The 19765-nt window shown below is 50.6% G+C and overlaps 6 protein-coding genes across 6 annotated transcripts; 2 read left to right on the top strand and 4 right to left on the bottom strand.

Moving 5' to 3' along the window:
- Positions 1–142: 142 nt before the first annotated feature.
- On the bottom strand, positions 143–1646 carry VFPPC_02786 (RNA polymerase II-associated, Paf1; the record flags this gene model as incomplete). The annotated part of the gene is made up of 2 exons (XM_018282376.1): positions 143–1296; positions 1376–1646. The coding sequence occupies 2 exons, from the start codon at positions 1644–1646 to the stop codon at positions 143–145; spliced, it is 1425 nt and encodes a 474-aa protein (XP_018146831.1).
- Positions 1647–2355: 709 nt separating this feature from the next.
- Positions 2356–3148, bottom strand: VFPPC_02785 (Retrieval of early ER protein Rer1; the record flags this gene model as incomplete). Its single annotated transcript, XM_018282375.1, has 4 exons — positions 2356–2441; positions 2510–2809; positions 2889–3006; positions 3080–3148. The coding sequence occupies 4 exons, from the start codon at positions 3146–3148 to the stop codon at positions 2356–2358; spliced, it is 573 nt and encodes a 190-aa protein (XP_018146830.1).
- A 1391-nt stretch (positions 3149–4539) lies between these two features.
- On the bottom strand, positions 4540–6102 carry VFPPC_02784 (nucleoside transporter; the record flags this gene model as incomplete). The annotated part of the gene is made up of 1 exon (XM_018282374.1): positions 4540–6102. One exon carries the CDS (start codon positions 6100–6102, stop codon positions 4540–4542), a length of 1563 nt encoding a protein of 520 aa, XP_018146829.1.
- A 533-nt stretch (positions 6103–6635) lies between these two features.
- On the top strand, positions 6636–8911 carry VFPPC_13335 (pseudouridine synthase TruD/Pus7; the record flags this gene model as incomplete). The annotated part of the gene is made up of 3 exons (XM_018291112.1): positions 6636–6751; positions 6811–6904; positions 6947–8911. 3 exons carry the CDS (start codon positions 6636–6638, stop codon positions 8909–8911), a joined length of 2175 nt encoding a protein of 724 aa, XP_018146828.1.
- Positions 8912–9473: 562 nt separating this feature from the next.
- VFPPC_02783 (MAP kinase kinase skh1/pek1) lies at positions 9474–11260 on the bottom strand (the record flags this gene model as incomplete). The annotated part of the gene is made up of 4 exons (XM_022428292.1): positions 9474–9618; positions 9673–10334; positions 10400–11137; positions 11207–11260. The coding sequence occupies 4 exons, from the start codon at positions 11258–11260 to the stop codon at positions 9474–9476; spliced, it is 1599 nt and encodes a 532-aa protein (XP_022284568.1).
- Positions 11261–15226: 3966 nt separating this feature from the next.
- On the top strand, positions 15227–16873 carry VFPPC_13334 (ATP-dependent RNA helicase DBP8; the record flags this gene model as incomplete). The annotated part of the gene is made up of 1 exon (XM_018291111.1): positions 15227–16873. The coding sequence occupies one exon, from the start codon at positions 15227–15229 to the stop codon at positions 16871–16873; it is 1647 nt and encodes a 548-aa protein (XP_018146826.1).
- Positions 16874–19765: the final 2892 nt, after the last annotated feature.

Below are 19765 nucleotides of genomic sequence, written 5' to 3'. Positions count from 1 at the left end.
TTAGAAATCTGAATCTATAATCACGTATAACCTTGCGCCGAGCCAGTGATTGGGGCTTCCATGACCCCTCAAATGTTTCGCTATATCAGCCAGACTCCCTCTGTGGTAATTTACACAAGTCTCCCGTCTCCTACTCGCTCCATTAGTCCTCATCCTCATCGCCTTCTGCGTCTCTCTCCTCAGAAGCTGATCGCCTATCCGCCCTTTCACTACCGTTTTGCTCGGCGTCATCGTCCTCCGCTTCGCCTTCCTGATCCTGTGTGGGTTCCTCATCCGCTTCTTGCTCCCAGCCAAGTGGATTTTCCTGGTATTTCCTCATGGCATCAAGCATCTCCTCGGTAGGATCATCAACAGTAATGTCCAACTGGTCGACAATCTGCTCCTCTTCTTGAGAAAAGCCAATCGTGCGGGCAATGTTCTTGGTTCGTTGCGGGCGAATGGTTGACTTTTGCATGACGGGGTAGTAGTACATGGCTTTTTGCTTCGGGTAGACATCCTCGTCGTTGTATGCCAGAAGAATCTCGTCCTCATACTTGGTGGGGTGGTCGAGTTCCGTCTCGTGAGACGTCTCGTATGCTCGAACCCTGTTGAACTGAAAGTATCCGCCCGTCTCGCCCTGGTGCGTGTACAGCTCGTCGCCGTCGTGGTCTGGGTCATCGACGTCGAACTTGCGTCGGAAGTTGTCAGCCACCGCGGTGCTTTGTCCCAGATAAAAGTCGTAGTTCATCAAGTTTTGAGGCTTGGGGTTGTTGTCGGGGTCAAGCTCGTGTGCTTCCAGGGCGGCTTCGTACGCGGCATCTTCGGCTGCTGTGCGCTCTATAGGCCGGAGAAGACCGCTCAGAAGACGTGTATCGTATTTGTTGGACTTGCCGACGGGGTTGGTTTGGAACTTGACTGTGACATAGGCACCGGAATCGGGGAACGCGTGCAAGTCTGGTAGGAGAGGCATGGCATCCACGACCTTGAGGTGCTTCTTTGTGGGGTGCTTGACTCGTTTGGGATCTTTGAGATCTTGTTGGGCAATGTCGAAGCCACGGTCAATCTTTCGCTTGATGACTTGGGGCGAATCGGCGGCAGCTTCAGGGACCATCCGTTGGGGTTTCCGCGCTTTGGCAAGAAGAGCTCTAGGGTTTCCTCCCTCGTGTCTCTTTGGCGTCGATGAAGAGATGTATTCTGTTCTTCGAAGGAAGGACACATTGGCTTCTGCCACCTTGGGCTTGCCAAGGGCTGCAATGGGTCGGAGGAGTGCCCGGTCGTGAGGATGGACAGCAGGGGCTTGTACTGGTGCTTGGATAGCTGTTGAAAGTGTCAGTCGTCTCGCGCACAACAGAAATGGTATTTCTGAGGGCTACCAGTCCAATTTGCACACACTTACATCGTTCATCGCCGTCAAAAACACCAGGCATGCCCACCAAGTCCAAGGGCATACCCAACTCGGCATCGGCCTCAATATTCAGCGGCTGTTCTCTCGCGAGCCGTGAGGCAAATCCGGGGGTCGTGTACTGTCCACTCGCGAGACCCGTATTGGGGATATCTAACAGCTTCGGAGGATTCGGCGGAGGAGGGAGGGCATTGGAGAAACGGATTCGCGCGATGAAGTCCTGATGCACCATGCGCTCACCGGAGCGCGCGCCTGAAGACGACATTGTGCTTCAGCGCAACGCAGCCCGCCACGAAATGCCTTACAATGGCGGAAAGCTGCTGAAACCTGGCAGACTGCGGTTTTCGTGAAGTTGAAGGAGATGCTGTGGATGGGTTGGTGGTCAACGGTTGAGCTGCAGTCGCAAGTTGGACGAGGTCACGAAAAAAGCCAAGTCGGCGAGGCGAAGAATGGCTGGCGGAGCGACGATCCAGAGCCACATGCAGTCAATTGAGCAAGCACCACACAACACAACACAACTCAACTCCCCTCAGGCAAACGCTTAACCCTTTTATTCATTAGAGGACCTAGTAACACATATATACGCGTTCAAATTCTTTGCAATATAATCCTCATACAATTTTTAATTCTGTCTCTCATTAATGGGCCATCTCCAAAATCTGAGCCTGCATTCGGCCCCCTTCGTTTGTGGCCCTGCATTTCCTTGCAAAGCAACCCACCACGAAGTCTAATGCCGATCTATGTCCCTGCTACGCACAAATGCCTATCCCTCTTATGATACAAGCCAATCCCATTTTGAAGCCCGCATAGCACCTCCCATGACATTAATTACCAGCTTTTTTATAAAAGCGGGAACGTGATTTACAATAGACGCCGAAAGAACGAAGGGTCATCGACGCTTTGCGATAAATCATGACAGAACTGCGAAGTTCGAGTGCTGTTCTCCAAGAGCCTCCCAGATGCAAAGAAGAGGTTTAAGAGCTGTTCTTGTTGTAGTTCTTCTTGCCCATGGTGAAAGGAACATATCGGTACTTGACCATATGCTGAATCTGCTTGCGCACTGAGGGAAAGGTTAGAACAGAGTACTCTCAATATTCAGGCATGAAACGCAAAATAGAGGAGACTTACTCGTCAGGACAAAGAGAATAATCCAGTACATGACCAAAACCGGCCAGAATACGGGAATATTGAAGAACTCGAAGAAGGTGCAGAAGAATGAAATGGCAACAGCTCGAGTCGCCCAGTACCAAAACTTGAACTCCGGAAGACGTCTGATGAAGGGTTTGAACTCCTCATCCCGCTTCGTTGGGAGCGTTCCGACGGCGCCATCTTCCATATCCTGATCTATCGCATCGTTGGAGGGGTCAAACTTGGGCTGGAGGAAAGCCAGGAAAAGGTTGAGAAGGTAAATGCCGAGGGCATAGGCAACTATTGTGGAAGAGTCAGTAAGTGCGACAGAAGGCATTATTCCGAGCACACTATATTGCGCAACGAGTCTTTGACGTACCAATATACCATCCCTGAATGACGAAAATGCGCACGAAGAAGAAGAACAGGGTGACACCGGTTCCAATCCATCGATAGAGCACAAACGGCGTAGACTGGTCAAGCAGAGCTTGGTATTGCTGGTGATGAATTAGCGCCGACGATTTTTTTCAATGATACACCATCGTGTATACGATTTGGCTTCCTGCGTACTCTTTGCAATTTGGTGGTGTGGGCTGTGACAGCGGAGAAAGGGGTCTGCTCAGGCTCCGGCGCATCCATCTTGAAGATTTGTTTCCGGGAGAAACGAGTCGGAAACCAGGGGTTGTCAAGGAGAGAAGCAGCGGTTAGATTAAAAAGAAGTAATAGTAAATTGATACAAGAGACCTAGGCGAGGAAATCGCAGGGTCTAGCCGTCGTCAACAGAACAGGTCGTTGAAGCTGACGAAAATGTAAAAAAAATAATGAGAGGATGCTGGTTGCGGAAAAAGGGACAGTCGACTGGTCAAGTGGCATCGCGATGTTGGCATCTTCTCTGCCAGTTCTGGTGGCGCGTGGGGCTTAGCTTTCCTGTTCGCTGCAAATCGCCCCAAGAACCAGTCAGTCAGGTACGTACCCATTTATTCAGGACCTGGCCGACCAATGTGAACTCACAGCCACGTAAGTTCATCCTCTGGCCAATGAGATCGACGACCCTTTTCCTGGTGGACTTGCCTCCCTCCTGAATCCTGATATCTCATTCCTGTGAGTCCTGTCCCTGGATCTTGTCTGACTGGACACTTATGCCCGCGTTTGATCCTGAAGTACGTGCATGACGCATCTTGGCTTGCTGTGGTTGGGAATAGCAGAAACGCGCACGTGGAAATGATCGCTGCGGCCTAGTTCACTTGCCTGGCTGTTGGGTCCTTTCTTGTATATGCACCAAGAAGGGATTGTTTCCAAACTGGACCCAAGCAAGTACCTACATTTATGTGCTTGCTCAGCACAGAGATCGCTGTTTCTTCTGCAACTTCGAAGATTTAAGCCAGAAGTTGATTGTGCTCTTCAGCTATCCGCCATTCCCATGGATTCGCCTCAGTATTGATAAAGTCAAGGTTGTAAATGTTGACATAGGAATACCAGCTTTTCAGTGAACCTGAATAGCCCTCTTGCAATGGGGGGGGAAACGTATTAAAACAAGTAGATGGTATGACATATCGTCTTATATGCTACAATATATTAAGATGTGTTAGTGTAGAGTTGGGGAAATTATGTACTTTTTACCGCATGCTGTAAGTTGGTTGGGAACGGGTTACGTTGAACCAACAGGTCAACAGGTCTCTTTGGCACATACATGTTCTAGAAGCTTGGTCCAGTTCACTACAGTACCAGCTTCACCTTGACCCAGGAGACAGGATCAATCTTTGAGACATGCTGTCTGTGTGGTCCATTCGTTCGCTTCCAGTGTACTATCTCGAAGACCCTAACTTTGTACTTTGTCAAGCCTAATGTCAAAACAATCACGAAATGTCATTGGCCGTGCCCTAAAGTCCTGTAGCATATGACTCTATTCCTTGTGAGCGGGCAGAGAAATATCAAAGGCAGATAGCGCAAAAACTGTGCGTTGGAGTACCAGTAACCTGCTACAGGCTTACCATTAACATACCATTCCGTCAACTCTTCTAAACTTAGCTTCAACGACCAAAGTACTTCAGTTCCAAATATCTCGCAGGCAAATACCCCAACGCCGTCACCACAAACGTCAACTCATTCGCAACATCGCCGCCCATGTCACCAATAATTCTAGCCAGCGGCGCAACAAACCACGTCTGATTCATCCCCATACACCATGATATCACACCCAGCGCAAACGCAACCGTCGCTCCAATGCCCAACGGTAATCTCGCAGGATCATTCCAGCCCTCAAGGTCGTAATTCTCAAACTTGCCCTTGCGAAAAATGTAGTGCTCCTCGAATAAAATAATACCGTAACTTGTGCACCAGTATCCCAGTAGACTAAGAAAGTTCTGAAGGTACGTGTTGAGTTCCTCTCGGCCACCTACTGCCAGCGCAAGAATGCACGCAAACGACACAATCGTCCAGATGAATCGGGGGATCAAGGCCAGCGGTCGTGCCAGCTGCTGAAATGAAAGCGACGCGCTGTAAATGCTAATAACGTTGGTGTTGATACCAGACAAGACCAGCAGTGTAAGGAGAAACTTGGCAAAGCCTCGGGGATAGAGCATATCTTGGATAAGATAGCCCAGCCCGTCGTTCTTGTAGGTGTCGTGCCATTGCGGCTGATTATTGAGAGCAGAAGCCACCACGCAACCTGCCAGCATGCCAATAGAAGTCGGGATCGCGATGCCAAAAGTTGTCATGAGAAACACCTTGACACGACTGACATCGGCGCGATAATGAACATAGTAGTCGCTGGCTGTGGTGCACCAAGCAGCGCTTGAACCATACACAATGGCTATGAGACTAAGAACCACGCCGCTCAAAGTGGTGCCCGTGATGGACGCGGGAGTCGTGTTGTCTGCATATTTGCCAGTTTCGCCAAAGATGATGAGGAAAATGACGAAGAAGATAATCCAGGCATATCGTTCGTAGACCAAGATGGCATTGAGACCAATGAATGAGATGAGCAGGGCCACCACGGCGAGGATGATGATGCCAAGGACCAAGGAAACGTGGCCGTCTGAAACGGCAGTCAATGCAAGGCCGCCTGTAATGCAAGAAACCGCCGCCCAACCCATTTGCTGGACGCAATTCAGAGCCGCGATGACCTTATTCGGCCACCACCCAAAACTGTATCGGCTCACGCTCATCTGCCGCAATCCCGTGGCTGCCCCAAATGTCGCACAGTAACCAGTCACTACACCGCCGAGAATTGAGGCGAATATGGTGATTAGAATGGCTTGTTTTAAGCTGAGTCCAAATCCCCATCCCAAAAAGCCCGTCGCGAAACAGGAAGTGTTCATGGTTCCGCTAGCCCATAGCAGAGCCATTGTAAGTTCCTCCGTCCAGGATACATCCTTCTTATCTTCCGCACGTTTACGAACAATAGCTTCAGACTCGATTCCGAGTTTCGCGTCCATACGAGCTTCCAAGTTGCGGAGCCTTGCAAGTATCCCATTGTGTTTCGGGTCCGCTGTAAGCTGATCGGGTGTGTCATTTGAGCTCACGTCTAATGCAGCCTTCTCACCAGGCGATTTTGGGTCGACCCCTGGGCCACTTTCTTCGTCAATTGCCATGTTGGATATTACGTCGCGTCGACCAAGGGCTGGCCTGTAGCCGTTGGGTGGCTAATGCCTCTGGTGTTTTGTTATCCTTCTGGTGATGAAGGCTGTCAGCCCGACGGTGGAATCAAAGATCATCTTATGTGTAGAAGGGCGTGCGGCTCCGTAATTCGGAGTAATTGACTCAAGCACAGCATAACTAAACCTTGGTACCACGACACAATGGGCACTTGATAATGAAACTTATACATTGTAGCAAAATATCTCAACCAAATACCATATTCTGCACCTGATATCCCTACAATCTGCCAAAATATGATGAGTTTCCGTTCACCAACAGTTATTGGCGCCACCCTACACGCCTCGCAGCTATTACACTCTCACCGCCTGCCTTTTGCAACCAATCCTTACTGACCGCCTACCGAAAATGACTGTGTCCTCGAACTGCCAAACAGAGACTGTCAGTAAAAATCACCAACCGCATCAAAGCATAGCAAGCGTATTTCACAAGTATTGTGTCGAACATTTCGACGATAAAAGGTGCTACAATGCCTGAAAAAGAGCATTTCGGTGCGCGCGTGAGCTCGTCTCACACACGATCAATCGGTATCACTCATCGAACCACCCCATTGGCCTGCTCATGGACCGGTGACATGAGAGTCAGGTATGCTAGCATCATCTCACTGAGTTTTTCGCATGTGAGATTCTAACATGAAGTTACAGATTCTCAGACTTCCAAGTCAATGAGATTAAGAAAGATGGTGCGGTCCTTCATTTGCGCACTATAGGACTTGGAAATGAGATCAAGGCAAGAATTGTAGCAATGAGACACGTAAATAACAACTAACACGTTCAGTAGCCCGAACAATCTCAAACGCCCAAGGGTGAAAATTCGGACACGCCGCAAAATGAAAAGTCCCAACCTGAACAAACCATTGAGATTCCACAGGAAGATGTCACAGTTCTCGAAAACCTCGCCACAGCCCAATTTGCCCAGGACCTCATCAAACTCTTCAACCACGGCAACGGTCCTTCGTCAAACGATCCCAACACGGCCACATCGCCCGTGCTCGACGACAAATCCAAACGAGGCCAACTGCACCAGGAAGTCCGCCGAATTTTCAGGTCCCGCCTCGAAACAACAACCGGACACGACGGTGTCATTGTCGCCAACTATGTCTCCCCCCGAAAGGGCGGTAAAAAGAGCAGAGGACGTCGCGGCCAACCCGGCGACGACGAACCCATGGGGGAGTATCTGCATTTCACGCTGTACAAGGACAACCGAGACACAATGGATGCCGTGAGCCAAATCGCTCGTCTACTAAGAATAAAGCCCCAAGTCATTGGATACGCAGGCACCAAGGACCGCCGCGCATCGACCACACAACGCTGTTCAGTAAGGTATCAGCGCAAAAGGGCGTTGGCAGGACTCAACGGAAAACTATGGGGTATATCAACCGGCGATTATGACTATCAAGACGAACCAATTCACCTGGGTCAACTCCTAGGCAACGAATTCGTCATCACCCTCAAGAACTGCAAAATGGCCAACGAAACATCCACACAGCCCCCCTCCGAGCGCCTATCCTCCATGAGGGACAACGTGGAATCAGCCCTCAAACACATGTCCTCCCACGGATGGATCAACTACTTTGGCCACCAGCGCTTCGGAACCCACGACGTCGGTACCCACGAAGTCGGCAAACTCATCCTAGGCGACAACTACGAAGCCGCCGTCAACGCCCTCCTGAAATACGACCCAGAAATCGCAGCCAAGGCCGAGGCCGGCGAAATCCCCGAAGAGCCATCCAAGAGGGACGAAGTCCTCCGCCACCAAGCTTGCATGCTCTTCCAAACAGGCAAGGACTACGACAGAGCCGCCAAAATCATGCCGCGGCGGTTCGCGGCTGAATCATGCATCGTCCGCCATCTCACCCGCATGGGTAAGAACTCAGCACGAGACTTTGCAGGCGCCATCACCCATATCACGCGTGGCTTGCGCTCAATGTACCTCCACGCCTATCAATCTCACGTATGGAACCACGCTGCCAGCCAACGGTACGCTTTGCACGGCTCAAAAGTCATAAAGGGAGATTTGATCATCTCCGACGGTGAGGCGCAGCCCGTTGTCGCGGAAAAAGATCAGGACGGCGACGAAATCATCAACCCCGTTGAAGATGAGGAGGATGCGCCGTTGCGTGCGCGCCCTCTTACGGAGGAAGAAGCCGCCAGCGGCAAGTACACTATCTATGATGTTGTTCTGCCCTCGCCAGGATACGACGTCATATATCCGGATAACGAAATCGGGAAATTTTACGAAGAATTCATGGGCCGCGAAGAGAATGGCAGTCTTGACCCGCACAAGATGCGCCGCCTAAGGAGGGAGTTCAGCCTTCCCGGAAGATATAGGAAGATAATGCAAAAGTTTTTGGCGGAACCTAGCGTTGAATTTAGGTTATATGAGGATGAAACAGAGCAGATGCACCCTACCGACTTGGATTTGATCAAGAACGTACGGGTTAATGGGGGTGAAGGCAAGAGGAAAAGAGATGATGATGATGGTATGGCTGTCAAGAAGAGCAAGGCTGATGAGGTACTGCCCGAGCGGGTGACAGAGGAAGCAAAGAACGAGCAGCAATCTTTGGATGATGGTGCTGGAGAAAGCATCAAGGCAGAGCAAGCTGCTCAGCCTACCAAGGTTGCTGTCGTAGTCAAATTCCAACTGGCGAGCAGTGCCTACGCGACAGTCACGCTCAGAGAATTAATGGGTGATGGCTCTGATGAAGACCAGCAACCATCAGCAAATGGAAACGCGGAAGGTTGATGATTTTGGCAATTTTTTCATCCTATTTAAAGAGTAAAAAGGGATAGAGAATAGAAGTTTAAACCAAGACCCGCCTGCCCGCAACATTGATGCCCCAAAATCCGCAAGGTAAAATAGAAAAGTGACACACAAGACAACGAAAAATGCAGGGAAATAATGTAAGAGACGGTTGGAGAAATGCACCGTCAGCCTGTCCAACAAATAATATCCAACCGATAACCCCCCTCCCAGATGCTGTGGTAAATATGCTTTCCTTGCAAGGTATCCGTTTCGTTGCCGCAAAGGTTTCGTGTGAATATGATGGTCTTACAGCCTGTGCAGGCCAATGTAGCAATAAAAGGTAATAGTAAAGATTTTGTCATCTCAAGACCCATGCGTCCCTCGTCTTCGTTCAATGCGATTCTGAATCATATAGTTAGGTATGGATTGACTGGTATAAACAAACCCCATTACAGGACGGGGTAGATTGGCATCGAAAAGCTGCAGGTCATGTAACGCTCCGTGATGAGCGAGCAACTAATGATCCCGCATTATGTATGGTGTAGAGCCGGATCTGGTTTGTCTACGACGAAGCTCGTTCCTCATCCCATCCCCAGACAAAGGACAGGTATTTGACCATGTTGACTCGCTTTGCTCGCATGTCAACCATCCAGGGATGCTCGAGCATCTTCCAAGGGCTTGCACGGCGATTAGGCTGTTTCTCTAGACTATCATCAAGTTTAGCAGGCGCGAAAACTACATCGTAAATTAAGCAGACTTACCAGCACTCAATAAAGTACTTGAAGTTATCGCTCCAGTACACATCCATCTCAGGTTCATCCTTGAGCTTAGGGACCGGCTGCCGAACGATATATGTTAGCAGGTCAATTAGCCCTGCTCGCGGCTGCATCTCGGTTCCGTCGGCCGGGAACGGGAATCGATGTTGAGCGACCTCCAGCAAAGTAACACCTGTAGACCACACATCTGATGTAATTGTGTATGATTGTCCGGTAATTCGTTCGGGAGCCATGTAGTAACTTGTGCCGATGAATGTGTTGGCCTCTCCCTTGGTTCCGAAATCTCCAGACACTCCAAAATCACACAGCTTCACAGCCCCGTCTCGACAGAGCAGGATGTTTGATGGTTTAATATCTCGGTGGATGATGCGCCGAGTATGCAGGTATGTCAGTCCGCCCAATACGCCCTCGGCAATTTTACCCAGGACCTTTTCTCCTGTTCGACCCCCCAGGCGTTTGACTTCTTTGTATATGCTGTCCAAGGAACCGCCTTCACAAAACTCCATGGCGATGGAGATTGTGGCGGTGGATGGATCAACGAAGGCACCATAGTATCGGCAAATGTGTTCTGACGCGCACTCCTTGTTGAAGCCAAGTTCTCTCACAATCTGCTTCTTGACATCTGGGTCCGGGTTGGTAGTGATGACCTATGAACCATGTTAGCCTGGGCAATGTAGTAGTAGTGGGCAGGTAACAATGGGGGAAACCATACTTTGAGCGCAAACACTGTCTTGCCGCCTTTCAGAACACACTTGGTAACAGCACCCCCGGCACCTTCACCCAGATTACCGAGCTCGACAATCAGCTTCTCCATACTGGCAATTCTCCAGCCTTCGTCATCAAGCTCTTCAACATCAGCATTTCTAGCCCTCTCCAAGCTTAGCTGATCAAACGCTTCTAAGCCCTGGAGGCTGCCATCTCTTTCCATGGAAACACCACCTTCGCTTCTTTCCGAGTACATGGACCCGACGGCTGATACCGGGTCTGGAGTCCCTTGAGCTCGAGTCACCGGAATACCATACTGTGATGCAAATGAAAGAGCGGAGAATTGGGACCCTGCTGAGGTTGGGTTGCTTGCCCTGCCATCTAATGGCCCAAAACTGCCGGAACGTGAATGAGCAGCGCTACTTTCGCTGCCACCATCGGCAGACTGACCAGGTTGAATCCCTTGTGATCCGGCAGGCTGCTCGTACGGCGTGGCTCGGGAGCCCATGGGAGTAGCAAGATGTAAAGTCGGCAGCGGCGGTCTCGACGGCGCGGGTTGAGCTTGTTGCTGATTGCCTAGAGGTTTTACACTGGGAGATGAGGGAATAGAAATCCCAAGTCTCATGGGTGTCCGGCCACCGGAGCGACCACCGGGAATGGCCGGCCGCAGTATGGGAGCTGGAGATGAAAGTTGAGGAACAACATTTGAAGGTGCGGAGGTTGGCGGCGCTGTAGAGGATATCGGCTGCTTGTGAAAAAGACACGAGTTAGTCTGTAGCGTTGTAGAGAGGCAATTTGCAAGTTCTGCACTCACCAATTGTGCCGCCGGGTCAGTGCCCTGCGACTGCGAGCTTGATGTGTCCGCCATGACAACGACGCTTGCAAGCCAGTGCAGCTAGCAGGAAGCTGCAGATAAGGAGATGTAACCTCAGATGCTTTTCTATGGCGAAGAAGAACGTTTCGGTGGTAGCTGTGGTTGTGGGCAAAGAAATAGAAACACAGCTCAAGGAAGTGTCGTAGCACGACAAGAGGTGAGGCGCCCTTGAGCTGAATGGATGTGCAGGAGACGGCGTCGTAGCCGGTAAACAGTCCGGTGGATATTGGTTGGAGGCAGGTGTTTGAAAAACGTCTGGAGTCTGGAGGCGATGTGTGGTAGTTTTGTTCGGGGTTGAAGCCTAAAACGCAGAGCGAGCAAGGCAAGCTGGCTTCGGATGATGTTCTGTATGTGGGCACCTGGCGGGCAGATGATGAGGGGATGATGGATGATGGATGGACAGCAGTTGAGCCCAGTGGGGGCACTTGAACTCAACTTGGCTGGCGGCTCGATATGAGTCTGGTCCGGCTGGTGGGATCCAGTTCAATTTGATGTTCGTTCGCACAAGAGCCTCGGATTGTTGAAATGAAGTCTGGTGTACCCCAGCAGGCTAGGCGACACGAGGAAATATAAAGACTCAAGAACTTGGAAACACAGGCGGGAAATGAGCAGGGTGAGCCGAATGCAAATAGTTTGACAAAGAAAGGATCCGTCGTCTGCAGGAGTCAGATGAGTGAAGGATTTCGATGCGGCCAGTTGTGGGCGAAGAAGGCGGGAGCACAAGTACATGTACGGAGTACGGAGTACCAGACCAGACTTGACCAGACCAGACTCGAGTGCAAGTCAATGGGAGGGGCGAACTTGACTGGAGCCCAAGGGCCAAGGCACAGGCCGTTCAACCTGGCCTGGCGTCGCAGTCGCAGTCGCAGTTCTAGTTCCAGTCCCAGTCAGGCCAGGTTCCAGTCCTGACATGGACAGGCCTGACTTGACATCAACAATGGAGTCGACTCTGGTCAGTTCAACATTGAATGTTTCCAGTTGGTACGGAGCAGTTGGTGCGGTACTTCCATGCATGTGTCTTGTGTCCGTGTCTTGTGTAGCGGGGCGGCCCTTTACCGACATCAGTGCTCGACTCGGGACATTGTCGTACCAGCCAGTACTCAGTACCTACTCCGTACAGTACCAGGGGTATTTGATGTACTTGTTCGGTACTGACGGTATCTGGCGTCTGCTTGTCTCTTTTGTCGCCAGGGGGTGGGAGCATCTGTGCTCGAATCGACGAACTGGGCCATGGTACTGCAATATTACCTGTTTCTCCGGAGTACTCCGTGCAGAGGCAGGGCATTTTTTTTTTTTAATTTATCTATGTTTTTATTTATCGATTGCCCCTTCGTATATCGGTAAACAGACCACAGGTTGGAATTTCTTGATGCCTTATTCCTGAGTCGAACGTCATGGTCAAGGGGCCGAGCTGTTGTTCTGGACTAAAGTCAAACATGATGTGTCTGGTTTAACGTTATTTTGCGGCTCTGTAGCAAAGTACAGAGTACAGCACAATGTATCCAAGGCATAATCTCACTCCAACAGTAGAAAGTGAAGGACTCCGTCTTTCTTTGGTGCTCAATTCTCGACGTTGTTCCAGTCTAAATTACAACTCCACCGGCGGTCGTCGTGTTGACATCAGATAATGTGCACAAAAGTTGCCTGTGGATGACATTCAATGTTTTGACCCATCCAGCCCAACGTCGGCTCCAGATTCTATTGACCTAACAGGTTCAAATCTTGACGACAACTCAGTCGATCACCCCTGCGGGCGTCGGTTGAGGCACCTGGGGTTCAATGTTGGCGCTAATCTGGGACTTGCATCGCCCCTAGCAAGCACTAAAGACCTTTGGGGCTGTTATGGGCGGCACAAGAGATCCGCCTGGCCTGTTGTCGACCACTCGACTCCATCGACGACCAGGTCAATTTTGACTTCTGAACCAGTCAACCGTGGCCACTGCAAAGACTTCTTGAAACAATTTCAAGCCACCCGATGGAGCTCCCAATTGCTTTGATGGAGAATATCTCGATGCCGGATCCAAGGGGCCGAATGGCAGCAGGCAACACACAATTGTGCAATTGTCTCGAGGAAAGACTCGGGTCCGTGTCAAGCGGTTCTTTTCCTGACAGTTTCTTGAACACCAGCCCAGATATGCTCATCGTTGCCAATTACTTTTCTTCCTGGTCCTCCACCACGTCGCCCCAATTCTCAAGTTTGTGGTGACAGGGACACTGCGCATGGCGTGCACCGCTTCGTGTTTGCACCAAGAAGAATCCAACCGATTGACAGCCACTCCTCCGGGCTTAATCCAATACAATGCAATCTGTGGGCATTTAGCCAGTCAACGGAGTTGCTGCCCCTCCACCAATTGCCTGTCACCAGTGCAGGCACCCATTGGGGACTGTCAGGGCTTGTCTTGGCTCATCCAATGTGTGGTGCAACCATCGAACCAACGTGTGCCCAGGAGTACCCCGACGCAAGCCTGGTTGCCCATTCCGGGTTCATACTGGTCAACGAGAGTCGCTGATCGGGGGGGTTTCATCAATTTGTGAAGTCTGAACTCCATTATGGAGGTGTGAAGGGTGTGACAAATGCCTGATATTCGTGACCATCACAAATCACCTACATTGATCCTCTGGTGCCCGATTGCCATCCACTGTTCTTGAAACCGCTCTAATGCTCATTCCCTCGTCGGAAATGAGCTTTTTGAATTTCACATTGTGAATACATGGCGTGACGTGACTTTGATTCGGCCCTCTAGCATGAATGACTGATTCGATGTATGGGTCTGGTCATGACAGCCCCTGATGCATCGCCCTAGCATGTACGGAGTAACATTGTACCCTTGAAGGCTGGTCAAGACGGGTAATCAGGCGCCGTCGGCTAGGAAGGGTCCTTCGACAGGGTTCAAATTCTTACTCCAGCACTCGACCTGCATAACAAACAACTCCGTTTCTGATGGGGCGGAGAATGACAGCTTCATATGATCCATTGTACGCATCGTACTGAAAGGATTCGGCTAGGCTCACTCTAGCCTTGGAAAGAGACCTTGGTGGTCGGCGAATATGACGTTTGCCAACGTCACTGCTGCATCTGGAACAACACCAGATATGCCACCGGATGAATTCGTCCTTGTCAGATACTTGAACTTGACCATGTCGAACCGCGGCTTGTCAGCAACGGCATGGGCCGTTTATGAAGGTGCGTAGCATTCGTCGTCCGCCACTTGTTTCAGCGCAACTTCCGTCTCACGCCAGCTCACCGTTGCGTCGTGGACGCCTGTGCCGGATGCTTGCTGCTGACTTCTCCTCCGACTGTGCTGGACGGCTGACTTGCTGGTGCAACAGACAGTGGTAACTTTTCACCAACCAACAATGATGATTCCCGCCTGCAAGCGCGCGTCTAGAGATCTCCTGGTTCTGTGCCACGACGCTAGTAAGGTGAACTTCCGAAAAGAGAATACCCGTGCTTAGCATGCGTAATGCAGTAGGTGTGAAAAGAGTCCGTTAATTTCAGTTTCAGTAAAGGCAATACGACACGATGGTTCCACGCATATATTTTCTGGGTACGTATGCAATGCAATCGGAAAAGGAGGCCGAAGGCGACATGCGGTCAACGTTTCGCCTGAACGCAAGTCGTCCAAAACGAAGCTTACGCCAAGTTCTGAAGGACGGAATGTCAGAAAGGTAGGGACGACGAGCAATCCTTGGCTCCTGCCAGTTCCTGGTTCAACTCCACATTCGGCTAGTGGTGTCGATACGGAGCTGCTTGCACGGAGGAGAACCAGAGAGTGCTGTGCAAGAGCCCAGTCGCTCTTGCTCTCTCCTTGTTAGACGAACTACCGCCCCACAACAGTTGACTTTGCCCCACCAATGATGAAGACTCCCAACTTTTTTTTTTCTTGTCGCCAGAGATCGGCTCAATTGCCAGAGCACATCGACGTATTGACGAACAACGACTGCAGGTGACGTTCTACCATGCCCAAGCCGGCAAAAATGCACGCTGCAGAAGACCATATAGTCCCTGAGGCAGCATCGGATGTCGACAATACGTCAGGGTCTGAGTCCTCCGCAGAGTCGGACTTCTTGGACAATGCGGGAGCACGAAAACGACGACGAACATCCTTTTCAGAGGACGGCGGTGTTTCACTGGACCTCGACCAAGTTAACAACGCCAGCGGCAGCGATAGCGACGAAGAGCACCTGCAGACTATACTTTCGACCATCAAGGCACCATCTCGAGTAAAAAGAGCTACGGATCGTGCCCAAGTCGAACAATCCATCATACAACCACAGAATCCTATATTGGCACCCACCGACCGAAACACAAGCTTCTCTAGCCTCAATGTGCGGCCATGGCTCGTGCAGTCGCTTGCAAACATGGCCATTAAAAGACCTACGGGTATTCAAAAGGGCTGTATTCCTGAAATTCTGAAAGGCAGAGATTGCATAGGTGGTAGCAGAACCGGTTCAGGAAAAACTGTCGCCTTTGCTGTGCCTATTCTGCAAAAATGGGCTGAAGACCCCAGTGCAATTTTTGGGGTTGTTCTAACGCCTACAAGAGAACTTGCGCTTCAAATATACGAACAGTTCAAAGCTATCTCATCGCCTCAAAGCCTCAAAGCTATTCTCGTTACGGGAGGTTCAGACATGCGGCCTCAAGCAATCGCTTTGGCGCAGCGACCACATGTCGTAATTGCTACACCCGGACGATTGGCAGACCATATTCGAACCTCTGGAGAGGACACTATCTGCGGATTACGTCGAGTTCGTTTTGTCGTCCTCGATGAAGCAGATCGATTGCTTCACGCTGCTGGGCCAGGCAGCATGCTGCCTGATGTCGAGGAATGCCTATCCGTGCTTCCTCCCGCGGCCGAGCGACAAACTCTCTTGTTCACGGCAACGATCACTCCCGAGGTGAGGGCACTCAAGAACATGCCGCAAAAGCCCGGAAAACAGCCTGTCTTTGTCTGTGAAGTTGATACACAGATGCTAGCCATTCCGACTACCCTGCACCAAACACACATTCAAATACCGGTCACACATAGGGAGCATTACCTACATGTTTTCCTCCTCACCGAAGCAAACAAAGACAAGACCGTTATCATTTTCTGCAACAGAACGTCTACTGCGGACTACCTCCACCATCTTCTCCGACTCCTCGAGCATCGGGTGACGTCCTTGCACTCTCAACTCCCCCAGCGCCAGCGAATCGACAACCTCGCACGATTCCGCGCTTCTGCTGCACGTATCTTGGTGGCTACAGATGTTGCCGCGAGAGGTTTGGATATCCCTGAAGTCAGCCTCGTTGTCAACTATGATATCCCCAGAGACCCAGACGATTACATTCACAGAGTTGGTCGTACGGCTCGTGCTGGACGGAAAGGCGAGTCTGCCACGTTTGTGGGGCAGCGAGACGTGGAACTCGTCCTGGCCATTGAGGAACGAGTAGGTAGGCAGATGGACGCGTGGGAAGAGGAAGGCGTGAATCTCGAAACAAGAGTCATTCGTGATGCACTCAAGATCGTGAGTGAGAAGAAGAGGGAGGCTTTATTGGAGGTCGAGGAGGGTAGAGAAGTTGGCGGCAAGCGGAAGAGAGCGAAGACAAAGCTTCGAGCAGAATAACTAGCATCAAATACAGCAGCATAGACTATACCCTTGTGTTAGAACTTGAATAGATGCATGAGAGGCGTTTGAGCAACCATGGCATATCGATGCTATGCCATTCGAACCGCGTGTCAAGCAAGATTGACCGGCAACAAACTACGATTCTGTATCGCTAGCCGTCCTGGTATGCAATATTGCCTTCACATCATAGAAAGCAATTACCAGTCTCAAGAGATTTGCCTCTGATCTCAGGAGCAAACCTTGGCCAATATCGCCTACAAATTTAAATCGTGGCAGATTGTATTGAAGTACAATAGCAGCTCTGTACGTGCTTCTATTCGGGAGTGAATCACAGCTGACCCTTAGTACCGTGTGTTTGCCTCCCGTATTAAGTCATACGATGGCCAAAATGCCCTGAAGCAATTCGGGGTTGGCTTGTATGATGGGCTAGGTTCTTCTGGCTAGAAGTTGGACATGCCGAGCGAGAATTAGTGGTTACAATCTGCCAGCACAAGTCTAAACACAGAATACGTTACTTCAGGATGAACGGTATTTGCAGTTTCAGTAAACATGTGCAATACTGCCTGAATGATCTCCTTTAAGCAGGGATATGCTACTCTATCTCCGGCTAATACAGCTGAAGTTGAGACGACGGCAGCCCCGTACATCTGATGCAACGCGACGAAGCAATCTATTTCTTCATTAATCAGGCATTTCAACTAAAGTTCATATACTTTAAAATGCCAACATGACACCGTGGTCCTAGTCGACGAACATTGATAATAACTATGATGCTGCTGACTCTTCCTTACGGGAAGGTCTCCCGGCCGGGCATTTTCACAATCAACTTGGTAACGACACTTTGACAGTACCGAATAATTGTAATCAAACCAAAGCGATCTCGGCAACCAAAGACTCACAACATGGTGTATCTCGCCTCGTCAATCCAAAAGAGTCACAAGACCACACAAACATCGGCTCGCTTTCCAACAACCCCCGACACGCCTTCACGATGATCATCACGCACCCCAAGTCAACACCCCCGACGGATCCATCGGAAAACAGAGCAATAAACAAAACGTCGCAGGGCTGAACAAGGGTAGCCCTTATAACCCGGGTGTCTCCGGCCAGTGGGACAGCCACAAGCACACCTTCCATGACACCCTTCTAGAAGGACGGGAACACTGGGCATTGCAGCCGGAAACTTCTCTTACGGTCATCATGCATGCATGCCCGGGCCCGAAGCAAGGCGAGAATAGGGCCCTGCATTGCAAAAATGCCGCTTAGAAAGACCAGGGACCAGGGAAGCTGTGGCTGCGAGTTCAATGACGGATAGCCGGCTTGAACATCCACCCAGCAGGTCAATTGACCACTTACACCGGACTTTGTTTACTTGATTTGCAAGGCTACGGGAATATTCAACATTTCCAGGTCATGTGTTCAAGTGCCGGGGCTCCAGAATTGAGTGTCCATCTATGTCCACGGCGTTTGCTAGCGGAGTTGAGGCCTTTCGATAGATGCACACCTCTGTTGCGAATGAGGTCATGTGAAGCAATTTTTCAATCTTTCTTGTCTGTATGGAGATGATCTGATCATGTAAAGACGGCCACTTTGATGATCTGATCCTCTGGCAGCGTGGGTCTCGAGAAAACACCAACTTTTTCTGCTTGCCGTACAAAACGCCATTCACGATGCCGGAGGCGACGGACAGAAAAAGTTAGAAACGGGTCACTCAGCTAATGACAAGAATTTGTAAGGCGCTCGGCTGCCGGAGGTTGTGTAAAGACCGACCGACGACTCTATTGTGTGGGTCCTGCCGTTTTGATCCGCCGCTGACTGTACATTTTTCTTCCTTCTTTTCGGGCTGGAGTGGGCTCGGCGTTTAGACTGGGCCTTATGAATAAGCCGAAATCAACGGGGAATGACTCTTTCATCAGACCTAGATGGAGGAAAATTAAATCTGTGAAGCTAATGTGCAATGTAGTGGACAGACGCGAAAATAGCGGACTTTACAAAGGATTTAGCGAAACGTTTCGCAAACGGACAGATTCTGGCCCATGATGTAGGTGCACGGGCTATTACGGAGTGCGAAAGCATTGGAAACCCGAGAATGACATCTGAACCGATTCCTTGGCCTCTTTCTCATGCAGGCACAACCGTGTCAAGGATATCTCATCAATCTGCCCGTGCAGCATGGCACTCAACCCGCCAGCCGGGGTACGGGATCATGTCTTCTCGAAGGAGTTATTTGCCGTGTCCGCAAAACGGTGCAAGAAGCACAACGCCCAGGAACCGTTATGCCCAGCAGTGATGCGTGATGCTTGCGGATTACGTGGGCGCCGCGGAGGCTGAGCGGACATTTGGACCTGACGAGCACGTTGCGCAGTGACGGACCAGAAAAATGTGGTGAAACGCCGCGCACGCGGACGACTGAGCTTGGCTTTTGGCTTGGCTATTGTGGTCTAGCGCACATGGTCGCATTTCTAATTGAACTGAGCGAAACCGAGATGTGGCTTGGCTTCGCTCCTGGATTGGGCGACAGGGGAGTCGCTGCTTTTGCATGGGCTTCGCACGATGTGGACTACTTGGGCATGCGTTTCGATGCGACGCGTGAGATCTGGGCTGTGCTACGGAATATGTACGTGTCAATTTGTGTTGGGCAGAATTGTAAATACGCATTGATTGTGGACGAACGATTGCCGCAATGGGGAAGAGTGTCGCGAGACTTTGAATTGGGCGGACGAAGCTGGGGATGAATGAAACCTTGGTGAGGGTGATGTCTCAATTGCATGCGAGGCACAATGGGATGCAAAAGTGTGACTGGTATGCAGTTGATCTCGCCGATTTCAATTGTTCCCGTTGCTATTGAACCTGCAATTAATTAGTTTCCGACATCAATTGGCGTTGCTG

The sequence above is a fragment of the Pochonia chlamydosporia genome, chromosome 2 (genome assembly GCF_001653235.2).
Source record: "Pochonia chlamydosporia 170 chromosome 2, whole genome shotgun sequence".
NCBI lineage: Eukaryota > Fungi > Ascomycota > Sordariomycetes > Hypocreales > Clavicipitaceae > Pochonia > Pochonia chlamydosporia.
This window is presented reverse-complemented; position numbering and strand designations above follow the sequence as displayed.